A 13,377-nucleotide genomic window follows, 5' to 3' on the forward strand; every position below is an offset into this window, starting at 1 on the left:
AATATATAATCTTCAGTTTAAGCTTACTGCGCACTCCCTGGGTAAAAATTACCCCGGTGTACCCCAAAGGAACCATCTTGTTTCTGACAAGGTAATTGAATGGAGGATGCTTGCTTAATCTGAGGCAATGATGTTTGAGGTACATCTAATTAAACCTGGGCATAACAGGTAGCATAAGTGACTGGAAAATGTTTTTATGGTCCACAGAATTTAATTATTAACCGACAACTTGGACAACTTCTCTCACATTTAAGTTTCGAAGGCTAAAAAATGTTGTTGAAATAGAATGAAAGGTTGAAAAGCCTAGAAAATGTAAGTTGCTGAAACTTGGGTTGAAAAATAATAAAATTCTGTGGATCATACAAACATTTTTCTGCTATCATTTAAATGATTTGTTAGATTAGAATGAGAGATAATAGACAGTGAGTCCTCGTTCTACGTCACTTAAGGTTTCACTTGACATAATGGTTTTCAGGAACCTAAAAAGTCATTTCAAGGCGTTTTTCCATGTAGAACTCAAGTTTTTGTCGTCACTTTTTTCGCCGTGTTCACAATAATTTTGGTTCCTGTAACTGCGATGATGTTTCAGCGATGATGATGCCCAGGCGACGCTCGCCCGGGCGACCACCATAGCGAAGCTGAAAAGCAAATGCGAGTAGATACAAAAATGTAGAAGGATTTACGTCGCTGCTGGTATTGCCATCGATGAAGACAGGGACTCGTATTTATGCCATAGTTTGGCATTCCCATCGTAAAAAATGGCCCAAATATGATACCCTAACATTTTTTTCGCGTAGGAATTGTGAGGTCTAGGAGCCGATATTCACTTTTTAAATTGTTTCTTATGGGGTATTATGCTTTGATTAACGTCACATTCACACATAACGTTGATTCGTTTACCGTCACATTTTTCAGGAATGGTAAGTGACATTAAACGAGGACTCACTATACTACAACAAATCTTCCTTGTTCAGCCATTCTCTCATAATTTAAAAATAAAACAAGAACACACAAAACAAAAATGATACCTCCCACTGCTCATGCATTGGTGCCATCAAGAGTTGTACGATACGTCAACTTGCTCAATGATTAACCATAATTGAGGGAAGGGATCTCACATACAAGTGAAAACGACAATCAACCACAACTAGTACAAGGAGTAGCTGACGAACAGTGACCAATTCGGAATGAGGTCATCAACGTTTCCTCAAAAAAACAAGATTAAGGCCATCGAATTTCCATCATAAATAGCTCAAGGAGAAGGTGACAGATCGTAAAAATACGATCTTAAATGTAAGGACCCAGAGGAAAATTGCAACAGAAAGCTGACAATGTAATCAGAACTAGCCTAAAAAACCACGACAAAACTTAATAAAAAATTTGCAATAATAATTATAAATTCGCAGACCAACAACAATATATATGAATTGACGATATATAAAAACTTCCAGACCAGTGATTATTCATCTTCTAGACTTCAAATTCCTGGACCAACGCCCAGATGGCTAATGGCGTCTTCACTCCATCTAATCTTAGGCATTTTCTCATCTTCTTTGGCATCAGTTGGACTAAACACACAACCACAATTCACCTGGAATGAAAGGAAAATTTTGATCAGCAAATGGTCTATGAAGATTATCAGACATGTGTTAAGTATTTACTTATAAAAATTTGTATAAAGTCTTTAGATAAACTTTAAACTTCGTCAAAATAATCGTGAAAATTATAAACATCAGTATTTACACTGTTCAACATTGATTTTTTCCTAGAACATTAGTGGGTTGGTCTTAGACGTATTTTTCACGCTTATTTCTAATTCCGTTCTTATATTCTTTTTATCACGTCTATTTCCCTAGCTTCTGAGAGGATCGTTAAGTAAGAGTTTAAAGAAAAGGTTAGTGAAGAGTTTGATTTGGAGTGTAGCTCTCTACGGTGCGGAAACGTGGACATTGAGGAAAGAAGACAAGAGAAGATTGGAAGCATTCGAGATGTGGGTATGGAGAAGAATGGAGAGGGTGAAATGGACGGAGAGGAAAAGGAACGACAAAGTGCTGGACATGGTGGGTGAGGAGAGGCAGCTTTTAGATGAGGTACGGAGGAGACAGAAGGTATGGATGGAGTTAGTGCTTAGCGGGGCGGGGATGTTGAAAACAGTGTTATAGAGGGTAGAATGTTAGGGAAACGAGGAAGGAAAAGAATAGGATTTTTAGATAGATTGAAAGGGAGTAGCCCTTACAGTGAATTAAAGAAGCCAGTGCTGGAAGGAAAGGGAGGCTCCCAGATCAATTCTTCAGTACTCCATGGAAACCTACCTTAATCGGTAGAATACTATAATAATAATTTTCCTTCGGACAGCTCATTGTATATTTTTGCATTTACGGAGGTAGTAATTCAATTCACTCACATATCGTGATAGCATCAGTGGCATAACCAGGGGGTCCGGACACCCCAAAATATAAAAACAAAATTATTTTCCTTCATAAAAGAAAACGAAATATTGAAACATCATGAATTTAAAAAATATTTCTTTCACAAATAAAGTTTTTTCGATTATTAATAGTGTTGAAATTAGTTGAAAAATCATTACTTCGTACTCTGTTTTTCAGACATTTTCCCCGATGGCTTCGGACTCCCCCCCTCCCCCTGAACAAAATTCCTCGCTACGCCACCAGATAGGGTGAGCAAGTGAAAATAAAACTTTCCTGACTACGCATGAACGTATGTCATAACCACAGCCCATCTCACGCAATACAAGAACAGCCACACTGAGGTATTTGAAGAGGGATACCATGTGAAAAAGTAGAAAATTCACCACAAAATTCAGCTTCCAAAAAGGCAAAATGTGAAGTGTTACCGCACTAAGCCAAACATTTTAAACAGCACGTGGGAGGCATACACCCTAAATTTGTCATTCATTCTCACCAATTTCTGAACCATAAATTTCTTTAGATAAACTTTAAACTGTCAAAATAACCTTGAATGCTATGTTTAATGATCATTAATTACACTGGGGAACAGCCATTTCGTTGTCTTAGATGTGCGACTTGTTTCTGACCAACTTTTGGTCTCTGAAAAAGGAAATTACAAGGGATATGATGTACGAATAGTCGAATCACTGAATACCTTAAATAATGGGCTTTTTACACTTTTCAATATTCGATGACACAACGTAATCAATCATTTGACTTTCGAATACATAGCACAGATCATCCGCGATTCCAATTAAATCTGTCGACAATGGTGGGATCTCACATGAAGGCCTGCACATTATGATCACAAAAACTTGTCATTAAAATTAAGCATTAAAATATGCAAAATGCTGATGACTCCATGGAAACAACATGAAGAACAACGTATGGAAAATTTCAAATGCTCGCGACATTGGCTTTTTCCAGCATGACACTCTGTTAAATGACAAAATTTATGTTTTACGCATTTTAACTATAAATTAGTCATCAATTCTTTATTTACAATAAGGTTTGCAATAAAAGCAGTAAAGCATTGCCAGTAATATAACCTTCAATACGCATATAATAAAAATCAAATAAATTGCATGATTGCATAATTAATTGCCATGCAAACAAGTTTGATGAAATCGTGGTTAAGACAGTTTCATTAGGGTTTCTGAACCGCATTGAAGTACAATGACTCGCAAAGTTTTCATCGTTTTCATTGACGTTTCTATTGTAAAGTTTGCATGGTGGAAAAATGGATTAGTATTAAGAAATGCAGTATTTGATATTTGACTGAGATATTTGGAAAAAAATTAGACATTCGAATTCGATATTTGAATTCGAGAGAAATACTATTCGACCCATCTCCAGAAATGACCTCAGTTTCTCCACCCCAATGACAGCAGCATTAAGATTCCCTATCCCCTTCAACCCTTCCCACCCTACCCTCATCTTTAGTCATATATTTAGTCGCATTCAATATAATCAGATGTATTTATGACTCCATACGTTTGTCTTGCTGTTAATTATATATAGATATGTATTTTTTTTGTTCTACTCTGTCATATATTTAGACGCATTCTGTGAAATCGATGTATAACGTAAACTTACTTATTCCTGTAATATGTCTCTATGATATTTATAACCATATATGTTCCTAAGGGACAAACTTGTCCTGCAGGGCTATTCTACTAAACGGGGCCATACGTATGCCTGGCCTTAAATTTCTTATGGTCTGACCCGAAATTACGGCCTAAACCGATACCACTCTCGAGGGGCCATATCGTATGGCCCGGCCAAAAGTTTTAACGCCCTTTCTGCAGGCGAGAATGAGAATTATAATTGGTACTATAAGTTTGGTTCACTTTTTTATACACTAGTCATTTTTTTTGAGAAGGAAGTTTGTTCCAACGTGAATAAAAAATTAATTATATGTTCCTTAACCGAAATGGACTCTTATTAAAGGATAAATTTGGATTTTCTTTAAACACTAATCTAGCGGCAGACGCTGAAGATCTTTAAAAAAAGTGAAGAACGCAAATCACGGACGAGAAGAAGCAGAAGAAATTTGTACCGTGCAGTATTATAATATTCGTGAATCGTGCATGTAATGGATAGAGTTAGAACATGACATCCTATCGTAGTTCTAACCCCCTTCCTCTCCTTCCAATGGTGTAACTATTGTCTCATGGCTGCAATCATTTGCCCCCAAAAGCCTTATAAATCAAGCCAATGCACGAAATCTAAAGATGAAATTGAAACTTAAAGTTTCATTAATTTTATTATCAGAGGCTTATGCTTCGGTAGCTGTATAAAATTAGAACATCAATATAAGACTATCATTCTTTCCTTAATTTGTGGACGACATTTGTCCTTTACGCATCGACTTACTGAAGATTGCCTTACTGCCAAAAAAAAGTCTTGCCCTATCTTTCTTAGATATCCTCCCTCATGAACCGTAATGCTACGAGAATCTTAAAATATAAAACATTTAATAGCGGATATTTCAAACTACCTGCAGCTTTTCGAAACAAATAAGAAATCTGCTAGCAAATGTAGCACAGAAAGCAAATAAAAGCCCGTTTCTCTGTTCACTTTAACAGAGCATCCGTTAAAAGTATTTCTAACTTTTTAACTACAAGCGAACTTTTAGTTCATCCGCTATATCTACTTAAAAATTAAGTAACAACTTTTGACGCACGGAAATAGTTAATGAAAATATCATCATCGTATGCGAACGGATTACCTACACGTATCCCGTATCCTCCTTATGAAATCGACGTCTTTTTTAAATATATCTAGCCAATGCCCGTTGAATCCGTATGTGCTCACCCACAATATTCATATATTTCTTGAAACAATCGCTATGTAATCGATGACACTTCGTAAGTTTCTTTTATAACACCTTAGGCGAGCAATGTTATTTCGTATGGCCCGTGTTATGACCGCCTCCTAGGCAGGCCATAATATTACGGCCTTTAGGCCATAGCTACCGCCCGACTTATGGCTTTTCGCTCAGAGTAGAATCGCTCGAAGCCATACGTATGTCTCGAGGCCGTAGTTATGGTCGATTTCGACTTATGGCCCGGCCATACGATTAGTGGAATAACCCTGCTGGAATAACCCTTGGGACCCTCACCACGGAGGCTCCCAATCGCCCCTCTAATGCCCTCCATGGGTGATCGGACACATCAGCAGGAGTACTAAGTCGCAGCCCAGGTGTGTTAAGTAACGTTGAGGTCCTCATCCACAGACATCAGTTATCCAGCGTTCAAACTTACATCACAATTTTTATCTGCCCTGTATAGTGATGGACACTGTGCGAGTCAGTCATTTCAATTAGAGTAGATTCCGTTTAATGGGTCCACCGGTTACTTGGGGCAGCTGCTTAATTGGGGCAGATCTTGAAGAACAGAACCCAATAGAGGAATATCCCAGAGTATTCTCCGCTTCATTGGGACAGCATATCGCTTTATTGGGCCAGGAGTCTGCGACATAAGACTCTATACTCGCGACGAAATTCAACTTTTTTGTTTTCAGAATACAATTTTTTTTTATTTTCATCCTTTGATTTCCTCTTATTTTTCACAAATGTTCCTAATCTTGCCCAAATTTGAAAGCTCTTGTTGTTATACTATCCGCAAGAGGATAGGACTTAGTAAAAGAAATTCATTCAGCATCAAAAATGAAAATAAATTAATTAAACTTGCCGATTTATTAGTCACATTAATAGTATAATAAACTTATGTTGCATTATGAACATTCTTTAGTCTTCTTTCTATCATTTCAACGTTTGTTTATGCCCATATACAAGATAGTTTGTCTAATTAGGGCAGCCGCTTAATTGGGGCAAAGTCCTCAAGTCCCGATATGTCCCAATTAACTGGAATCTACTGTATTATTATTATTATTATTATTTAGGCAAGGCATATTATTATTATCATTATTACCCTTCACTCACCCAACGAACAACGTTCAGTGCGTCTTTGCATGGTGGTTGAGTGTGCTCTTCTGCGAGAAGCGCTTGTGGCACACGCCACACGCAAAGGGCCTCTCCCCCGTGTGCACCCGCAAGTGCGTGCGCAGGTTGCCGCTCTGCGCAAAGCCCCTCCCGCAGTGCTCGCACACGAAAGGCTTGCTGCCGCTGTGCGTGCGCACGTGAGCCACCAAGTTGCTGCGGAAGGAAAAGCCCTTGCCGCACAGACGACACACGTATTCCCTGCGTCCCTCCTGCGTTGCGTACTCCACGGCTCCGACCCCCTCGTCCGTTCCAGTGTGCACGGCCATGTGGCGGTTGAGGTCGCTGCTCTCAACAAAGCCCTTGCGGCACACCGCGCAAGAGTAGGGTCGCTCGTCCGTGTGCGTGATGCAGTGTCGCTTGAGGTGGCTGCTCTTGGTGAAGCCCTTGCCGCACTGCACGCACCTGGAAAGCATGAACACATTACTGCGCAAGCCATTCCAAAAGGCATATGGCAGTAGGTGCATTACAATTGTGCGTGAACTCACCAACTTAACACACTGCACAGACCTGGAGAGCATTAACATATTACTGCGCAAGCTGCACTATAAGGTATATGGCAGTGGGTGAAGTCAACAGGCTTTTATAAAAATTATAACCAAGTAAAAATCACAGCTGCATGAATTATTCCAACTTCTAAAAGTCACTCTCAATTTCAGTCGGTTTTCCATTATAGGAATATATTCTATTTATATAAATTCTTGTAGATTTTATGGACTTGAGTATGTATAAGAACTTTCAAACTGATTCAATTATTAAGCTTTCCATTTTTATTTAGGTAAGTAACTCAGAAGCAAAACAACAACAATGAACATGTTATTTATAGAAACAGTTGAAGCATTAAAATGCAATCTCAACAATTCTCTTCGCTTTCATTGAAAGGGAAACTCAGGCTGTTACCTATTTAGTTCATTGGTTTTATTATGAACGGATAAACATCAGTGTCAAAATTGAAATGTCACGCTGGGTGAACAGAAACTACATGACAGAAATAATGAATTGTTAACATAATAAAAGAAGAAATTCCTTAATATTGTGGTGCCTATAATTTTTCCAAAGCCTGTGAAAGAGTTCTGATGCACTGAAATACATGGTCGTACGCAACAAGGGGCAGGGGGGGGAGCTGCCCCCCCTAGAAGCAAAAATTGCAAAAGTATTTAAGCCTTATCAGTACTGAATTGCAATGAAAGCATTCTACAAATTTTCTTCAAACCCACAAAAAATGATAAATATTAGTATAAGATATGTAACTAAAATAAAACCATTTTTTTCTAGGAAATAATCTCATAAACTAATTGTGCAACTTGGTTTGCCCCTTCCCTAGACCATGGCTTGTCCCCCCTACCCCAGTTTAGATCCTGGGTACGCCCTTGCTGAAATATTATTATCACCTGGAAAGCATCAACACATCTCAATTACAGCATCAACATTTTACCCTGCAAGCCATCCCAATAGGCTTATGGCAGAGGGTGAAGTAAATATTTTCAGGCTCTGTAACTGATTAAACTTGTATATGAGAGCAGTGGGGTTGGAGATCAAGGGGATGTCTTTGCCAAATTCGACCCAGAAATATGAATGTCAAGTGAAATATCAAATCAAGTCATCGCGCGAATTCAATATGGTTGACTAGTTTTTGCAGGGTGCTACAAGCAACAAAAGCAGACTTTTTTCAGGCCTTTCATCATCAAATTCACAGAGTATACTGAAAAGACAAAAAGGCCCACATGATTCCACGACATCACAGCTTCACAGGTAAACAGACATCCTCAGTGAAGGGAAAGATCTAAGAATCTCTCACCAATTGGACGATAGAAAATTTAGAATTCCTTCCACCTCCAATTCGAAGTTTTTTCCACGAGAGGAGACTTTCAGTTCATGACTTTACCTGTGCGGTTTGACGGCACTGTGGCTCTTTGCGTGCTGGGTCAGGTCGCTCGCCTTGACGTACCGTCGTCCGCAATCCCCGCACGCAAAGGGGAGCTCCCCCGAGTGGTGCGTCCTTGCGTGGCACAACAGCTGACTGCTCTTGCCAAATCCCTTACCACAATGCGAGCACACGCAATGTTTGCCACTATCCCCGTCTGCCACATCCCCGAGCCCTGTTCTCGGAAGACAATGAACGCACATCAAAGAGTGAAGACACAGGCCAAACTCCAACACAAGCATGCCAACATAGTATGTATATATTTCACATACACTGACTCAAAGTACATCTTTCCAAGTGTACAACCAAATCAGAACATGCAAGTATGGTATCAGGCATTTTTCAACAAAAAACATTAGCGGAATGATCATTTTCATAAGATTTATCAACAAATAAATTCAAAATTGCCCAAAACCTCAGTCTATTGTAAAGCTGTTGGTCTTTACCGTATTAACAGAGATTTTTATGGCTTTCATGTGATATATGTGATTTTTACATGTGTTTGAAAATGTCACTTTTTTGTCAAAATTTGTCAAAAGTGCAATTTTTGAACATTTATAGATAAAAAAGTTTTCAAGTGAAAATCACTTTGATAACATTTTTTAAAACTATAGCAGCATTGTTACATCCTCTAAAATTTTTACTAGCTTCACTCATTTGGTTTAGGTTTTACTGGGGCTCAAATATGGTAGTTTTGAATAATTTGACTGGTGCACAGAATTTTTGTGTGTGCCTCATTGACTTCAAACACTCATATTTTGGAAAATACTTGCAATGGGTCTTTAATATTTTGGATTTTTCTTAACTAAGGTTGAAACTAGGGATGAGTCGATTCCAAATCTCGATTCTCGATTCCACCGATTCTCGGGAACGGAATCGGAATCGAGAATCGATCGCCTAAAGTCGATTCCGATTCCATCGATTCCAGGAAGATAAATGTTTTGAGCATAGACTATAAGTTTGGGGCATAAAGGCTGCCACACACCTAAGCGGCCGCGGTGTCAGCCTTCCCCGCGCGGAGGATACGCCCGGCACGCGGGTGCTGCGACGAACATGCCTAAGAGGCATCGGAAACATGAAAATGTCGGCAAGAGTGGCATTATGAATCACATTCGGAGAATAGGGTAGTTTCCTTCATCAAAGAAAACGATAGGCATTGATTGCGATTCGTTGCCCACCATTAGTGTATTCATAATACACAAATTATTTGGTTTTTGAAATACCGGTTTAGACGAATGGCAAGGGTCAAATTTTATCCTCATTTGAAAAAGGCCAGATTGGCGCCCATGCGATTCCGCTCCGCGTGACGTCACAGGGACCTAGTTTCTACACGAGAGGATAGGAGTTATACATCGTCTGAGGTTACCAATGCATGCATGAGGCACTGAGCTCAGGGAAACATGTCTTAATAATCACCTATTAAAACTGGCTAAGGTCGGAAAGTTTTCTTCACTTGATAAGGTATTAATAAACCTTTTTTAAGCCATGCGCTACCAGACAGGAAGGTACTCAGCTATCCGCTAGCATCCTGCGTCCTATCAGCGCTCAGAGCCTCGATCAAGGTCACTTCACAAGGAGAGAGGGGGAACCAGAAATGCGGCGCACGGACTTTCCTACTTACGCGTCGCGTTTTTGCGCGCTTGAAATTTTTCACTTTTCATTTAATCGCGAAAAATAGATATCGTCATTTAAAAATCTAAAAGCGCGAAATACGTACTCCAGGAGTAATAATCTTTCGATTTAGGCAATAAAAAAATAATAGGAAACCACCCTATTCATCTGGACCACCAATTTTAAAGTATAATACATCAAAATATGTTTTTTTTAATTTTGAATGGTATTGGAAGTCTGATGATAATAAAAACGTGCAGAGAGCGAGTTCTCCTGTGAAAAAAGTTTCTTATAAATACGCGCTGAGAGCGGGTTTTTTATATATGTAACTTTTTTTAGACTAACACGCGTCTGCGTCAATAATAAAAAATTTAGACACATTCGCGTTTGTATAGCCCAGTTTCATCAATGCAACCCTTGAGAAAGTTGATACTTGCTTGGCATAAGCCGCCGCGGCCTCCGGGCGGACTCGACAGGTTGCCTTCGGCCGCCACCGCGCACCCGCCAGGCTGCTCTGGTATGTATGGAAGGAATTGTGGACGGAATGAACGCTACATTATTGTTTAGCCACCGCGGCTACTGTTATTTTTAGGGATGGTCGGATCGGATACCTCGGACCCAAATATCTGCGGATATTGCCCTTCATCGGATACATCGGATCCAAAGTCGCGGAAGACATCGGATCTGGATCCGAAATTTTAAATAATAGCTTCAGTGAATGCAACGCCCCATCAGGGTGGATAGAGTTCCGATTCCCTCTTCGAATGCGCCGTCGCATGCAATTCTTGTCCTACTCATGAACCGTTTTGTTTGAAAGCTCTCGCAGAGGTTACGAGTAGAATTTCAGCTGAGGCCAGGATTTTCAGCCAGAAAATAAAAAAGGCAAAATACGACTGGCACATAGTGTGACTCTTCCCAAGAGATTGAACAATCATCGGGGGAATCTCAGCGCCGTAGGATAATAACGTAATAACCACATCAAAAGTAACTACGTCGCGGATTTCAGAAAACCACCTTTGGCCGTCCATCAGCCCGTGCCTCTATTGTTGTTTTTTCGTATCCGAATTCAAACGGATCATAAATCATTGTCTTCTAAGGAAAATATCAAATCACACGAAAACAATTGAAGCGTGTTTCATCCCTACCTCGTCGCACCAACTGACCTTTTTTGGCCAACCTGCTTCAATTCTCCGTTTCTAGACGAAAAATGCTAGGAGAGTGACTTCTGGGCCCGAAGATATCTTGATAGCTTCGACAATAAGATGACATGCACGAGATTTAAAAAAGAATTAGACCAAACGAGACGCATTCCTGACGATATTTCTGTTTATTTTTCAGCTCTAATTGAATGCCGCTCAGTTTTCTATCTACAATTCTACAATTAGACTTTACTAATATGCAACATTGTACAAACAGCACAATTTTCAAAGAAACAAGCGCAACATTAACCCCTCAAACAATTAGAGACGGATTGGAAACGCCAACTACATATATCACGTAGTGCGCCCGGCTTCGCTTTGAAGGCAACGACGTCACTGAAGCAAAATCTGACTCCGAACCGAACCGTGTGTGTGCACTGTGGCGTAAATTATCGCGAAGATGTGCTAAATCCACCTCACCATACTGAAGCATTTTCGGGTGACACACAAGTCTGTATGCGTTTGAGAAAGTAAAATTCGGGGGAAACGTGCGTGAGGAAAATTTGAATTCAGTCGATGGCAGGGGGGTAGCCAGGAATTTTGTTAAGGGGGGGTCCAAAACCAGGGGGGAAAATTTTTAAACAACAGGGTACAAAGGAGAGGGTTTCAAACTAATTTTAACACCCTTCATAAAAGAAAAAAAAATCATTTTGCAAAGATACATTTTTCTTTCATTTTTCATTTTTGTAAATTAATGATTTTTAAATATTTTGTTTCCTTTTATGAAGGAAAGCAATTGTGTTTTTATATTTTGGGGGGTCCTCTTGCTACGCCACTGGTCAGTGGTTCATCCTAAGATTTTTCCTATTTTCATTTCCAAACCCAAGCGTAACAGTTTAGGCCCTGAGTATGTAAAGATGTTTTTAAAAAACAACTTGAAAGCCCATAAAATTATTTTTAATTTATAAAAATATTAAAATGTGTATGAAAATCTAAAAATCATTCCATTGATTGTATGTATCCAGAATAAACTTGAAAAATGACTTTGTTTAATGACAGGAATTTGAAAATGCCTTTGGATTCAAAAATATCCGATTCGAAAGATCTGGCTCCAAAAATCCTGGATCCATCCATCCCTAGTTATTTTATTCCATTCAATTCTTAAATTTTAATGATAGCAATGCTACAGATAAATTAAAATCCCACCTGTTAGAAGGAATAAGAATCGATGGAATCGGAATCGAGAATCGGGAATCGATTTGAAGGAATCGGAATTGGAATCGGAATCGAAAAAAAGTGGAATCGACTCATCCCTAGTTGAAACTAACATTAACAGGGAAAAAATGATCAAAATCTGAGATGGTGGGCGTGGGATCCCCCAAAAATTGGTTGAGTTGACATGGAATGACCCATACACACAACCAAAGCGGCTGTAAGACAAAGACATTTTACAACATTCCCAGTTAATTCTACGTTATTACTGCGATGGATGAGAATTTAAAACACCCAAAATTACTCATATACTCCTAAGTATGTAATTGTATACAAAAGGACAAAGAATACATTAGTTGGCAAATGTTGTATTTAAAATTTAAAATTATTCAATGCAAGCTAAGACACTGTTTAGACCTCATAAGTAGATGTTGAAGCCACCTATAATTCTATTCTTTGTGTTTTTGAATCTTACTTGAGTCAAAGAGTGATAGACATTTCCATTCTGTTGGTTTGCCTGATATTCCATGTTTCAATGCAGTCATAAAAAAATATATTAAGCTACTGCCCTTGTAATTAAGAAAAACACAACTTTAGGCCAGAAAATGGGCGTTGAACCAAAAAAATGATAGGTGAAATGAATTTGAAAAATCTTTTGAAATTCCCAGCTGGAGCAAAAATTCATGAATGATTCACGATAACAACAATACAGTACAACGAAATCAGAACATAACTAAACGCAACCAAAGCGCCTGTGAGTTAAAGAAATTTCACAACATTGTCAGTTCTGATTGCGGCTATAAAACGCTTGCCCACTCAAAATCACTGGCCCCTGGTCCTGGATCTGACTAGGCTGCTCGCTGGCAATATCAAAATTGCATCGTCTAGTAAGAAGTGATTGACTGCTGGACAGTGATTTCGAGTGCAATTGGTTGTGCCTCCAAAGTGGATTGGAGTTCGTCTCCACACACAGCTGACGTAAGCGAGAGCATGGGTTGTTTTATCCTTCGGCGTATACAT

The 13,377-nt window shown here is 39.1% G+C and overlaps 1 protein-coding gene across 1 annotated transcript in view; it reads right to left on the reverse strand.

Annotated features, from left to right (window-relative positions):
• Positions 1-797: 797 nt before the first annotated feature.
• Positions 798-13,377, reverse strand: part of LOC124170275 (zinc finger protein 436-like) — a 63,113-nt gene continuing 50,533 nt past the window's right edge. Inside the window, exons 9-11 of the mRNA XM_046548987.1 lie at positions 8,357-8,570; positions 6,415-6,876; positions 798-1,591 (exon numbers count right to left, since the gene is read on the reverse strand). Of these exons, the coding sequence (XP_046404943.1) occupies positions 6,429-6,876; positions 8,357-8,570 (662 nt within the window). The 3' untranslated portion in view covers positions 798-1,591; positions 6,415-6,428. The remainder of the gene's footprint in view (positions 1,592-6,414; positions 6,877-8,356; positions 8,571-13,377) is intronic.

Source organism: Ischnura elegans, chromosome 13 (assembly GCF_921293095.1).
Source record: "Ischnura elegans chromosome 13, ioIscEleg1.1, whole genome shotgun sequence".
In the NCBI taxonomy this organism is placed as follows: domain Eukaryota; kingdom Metazoa; phylum Arthropoda; class Insecta; order Odonata; family Coenagrionidae; genus Ischnura; species Ischnura elegans.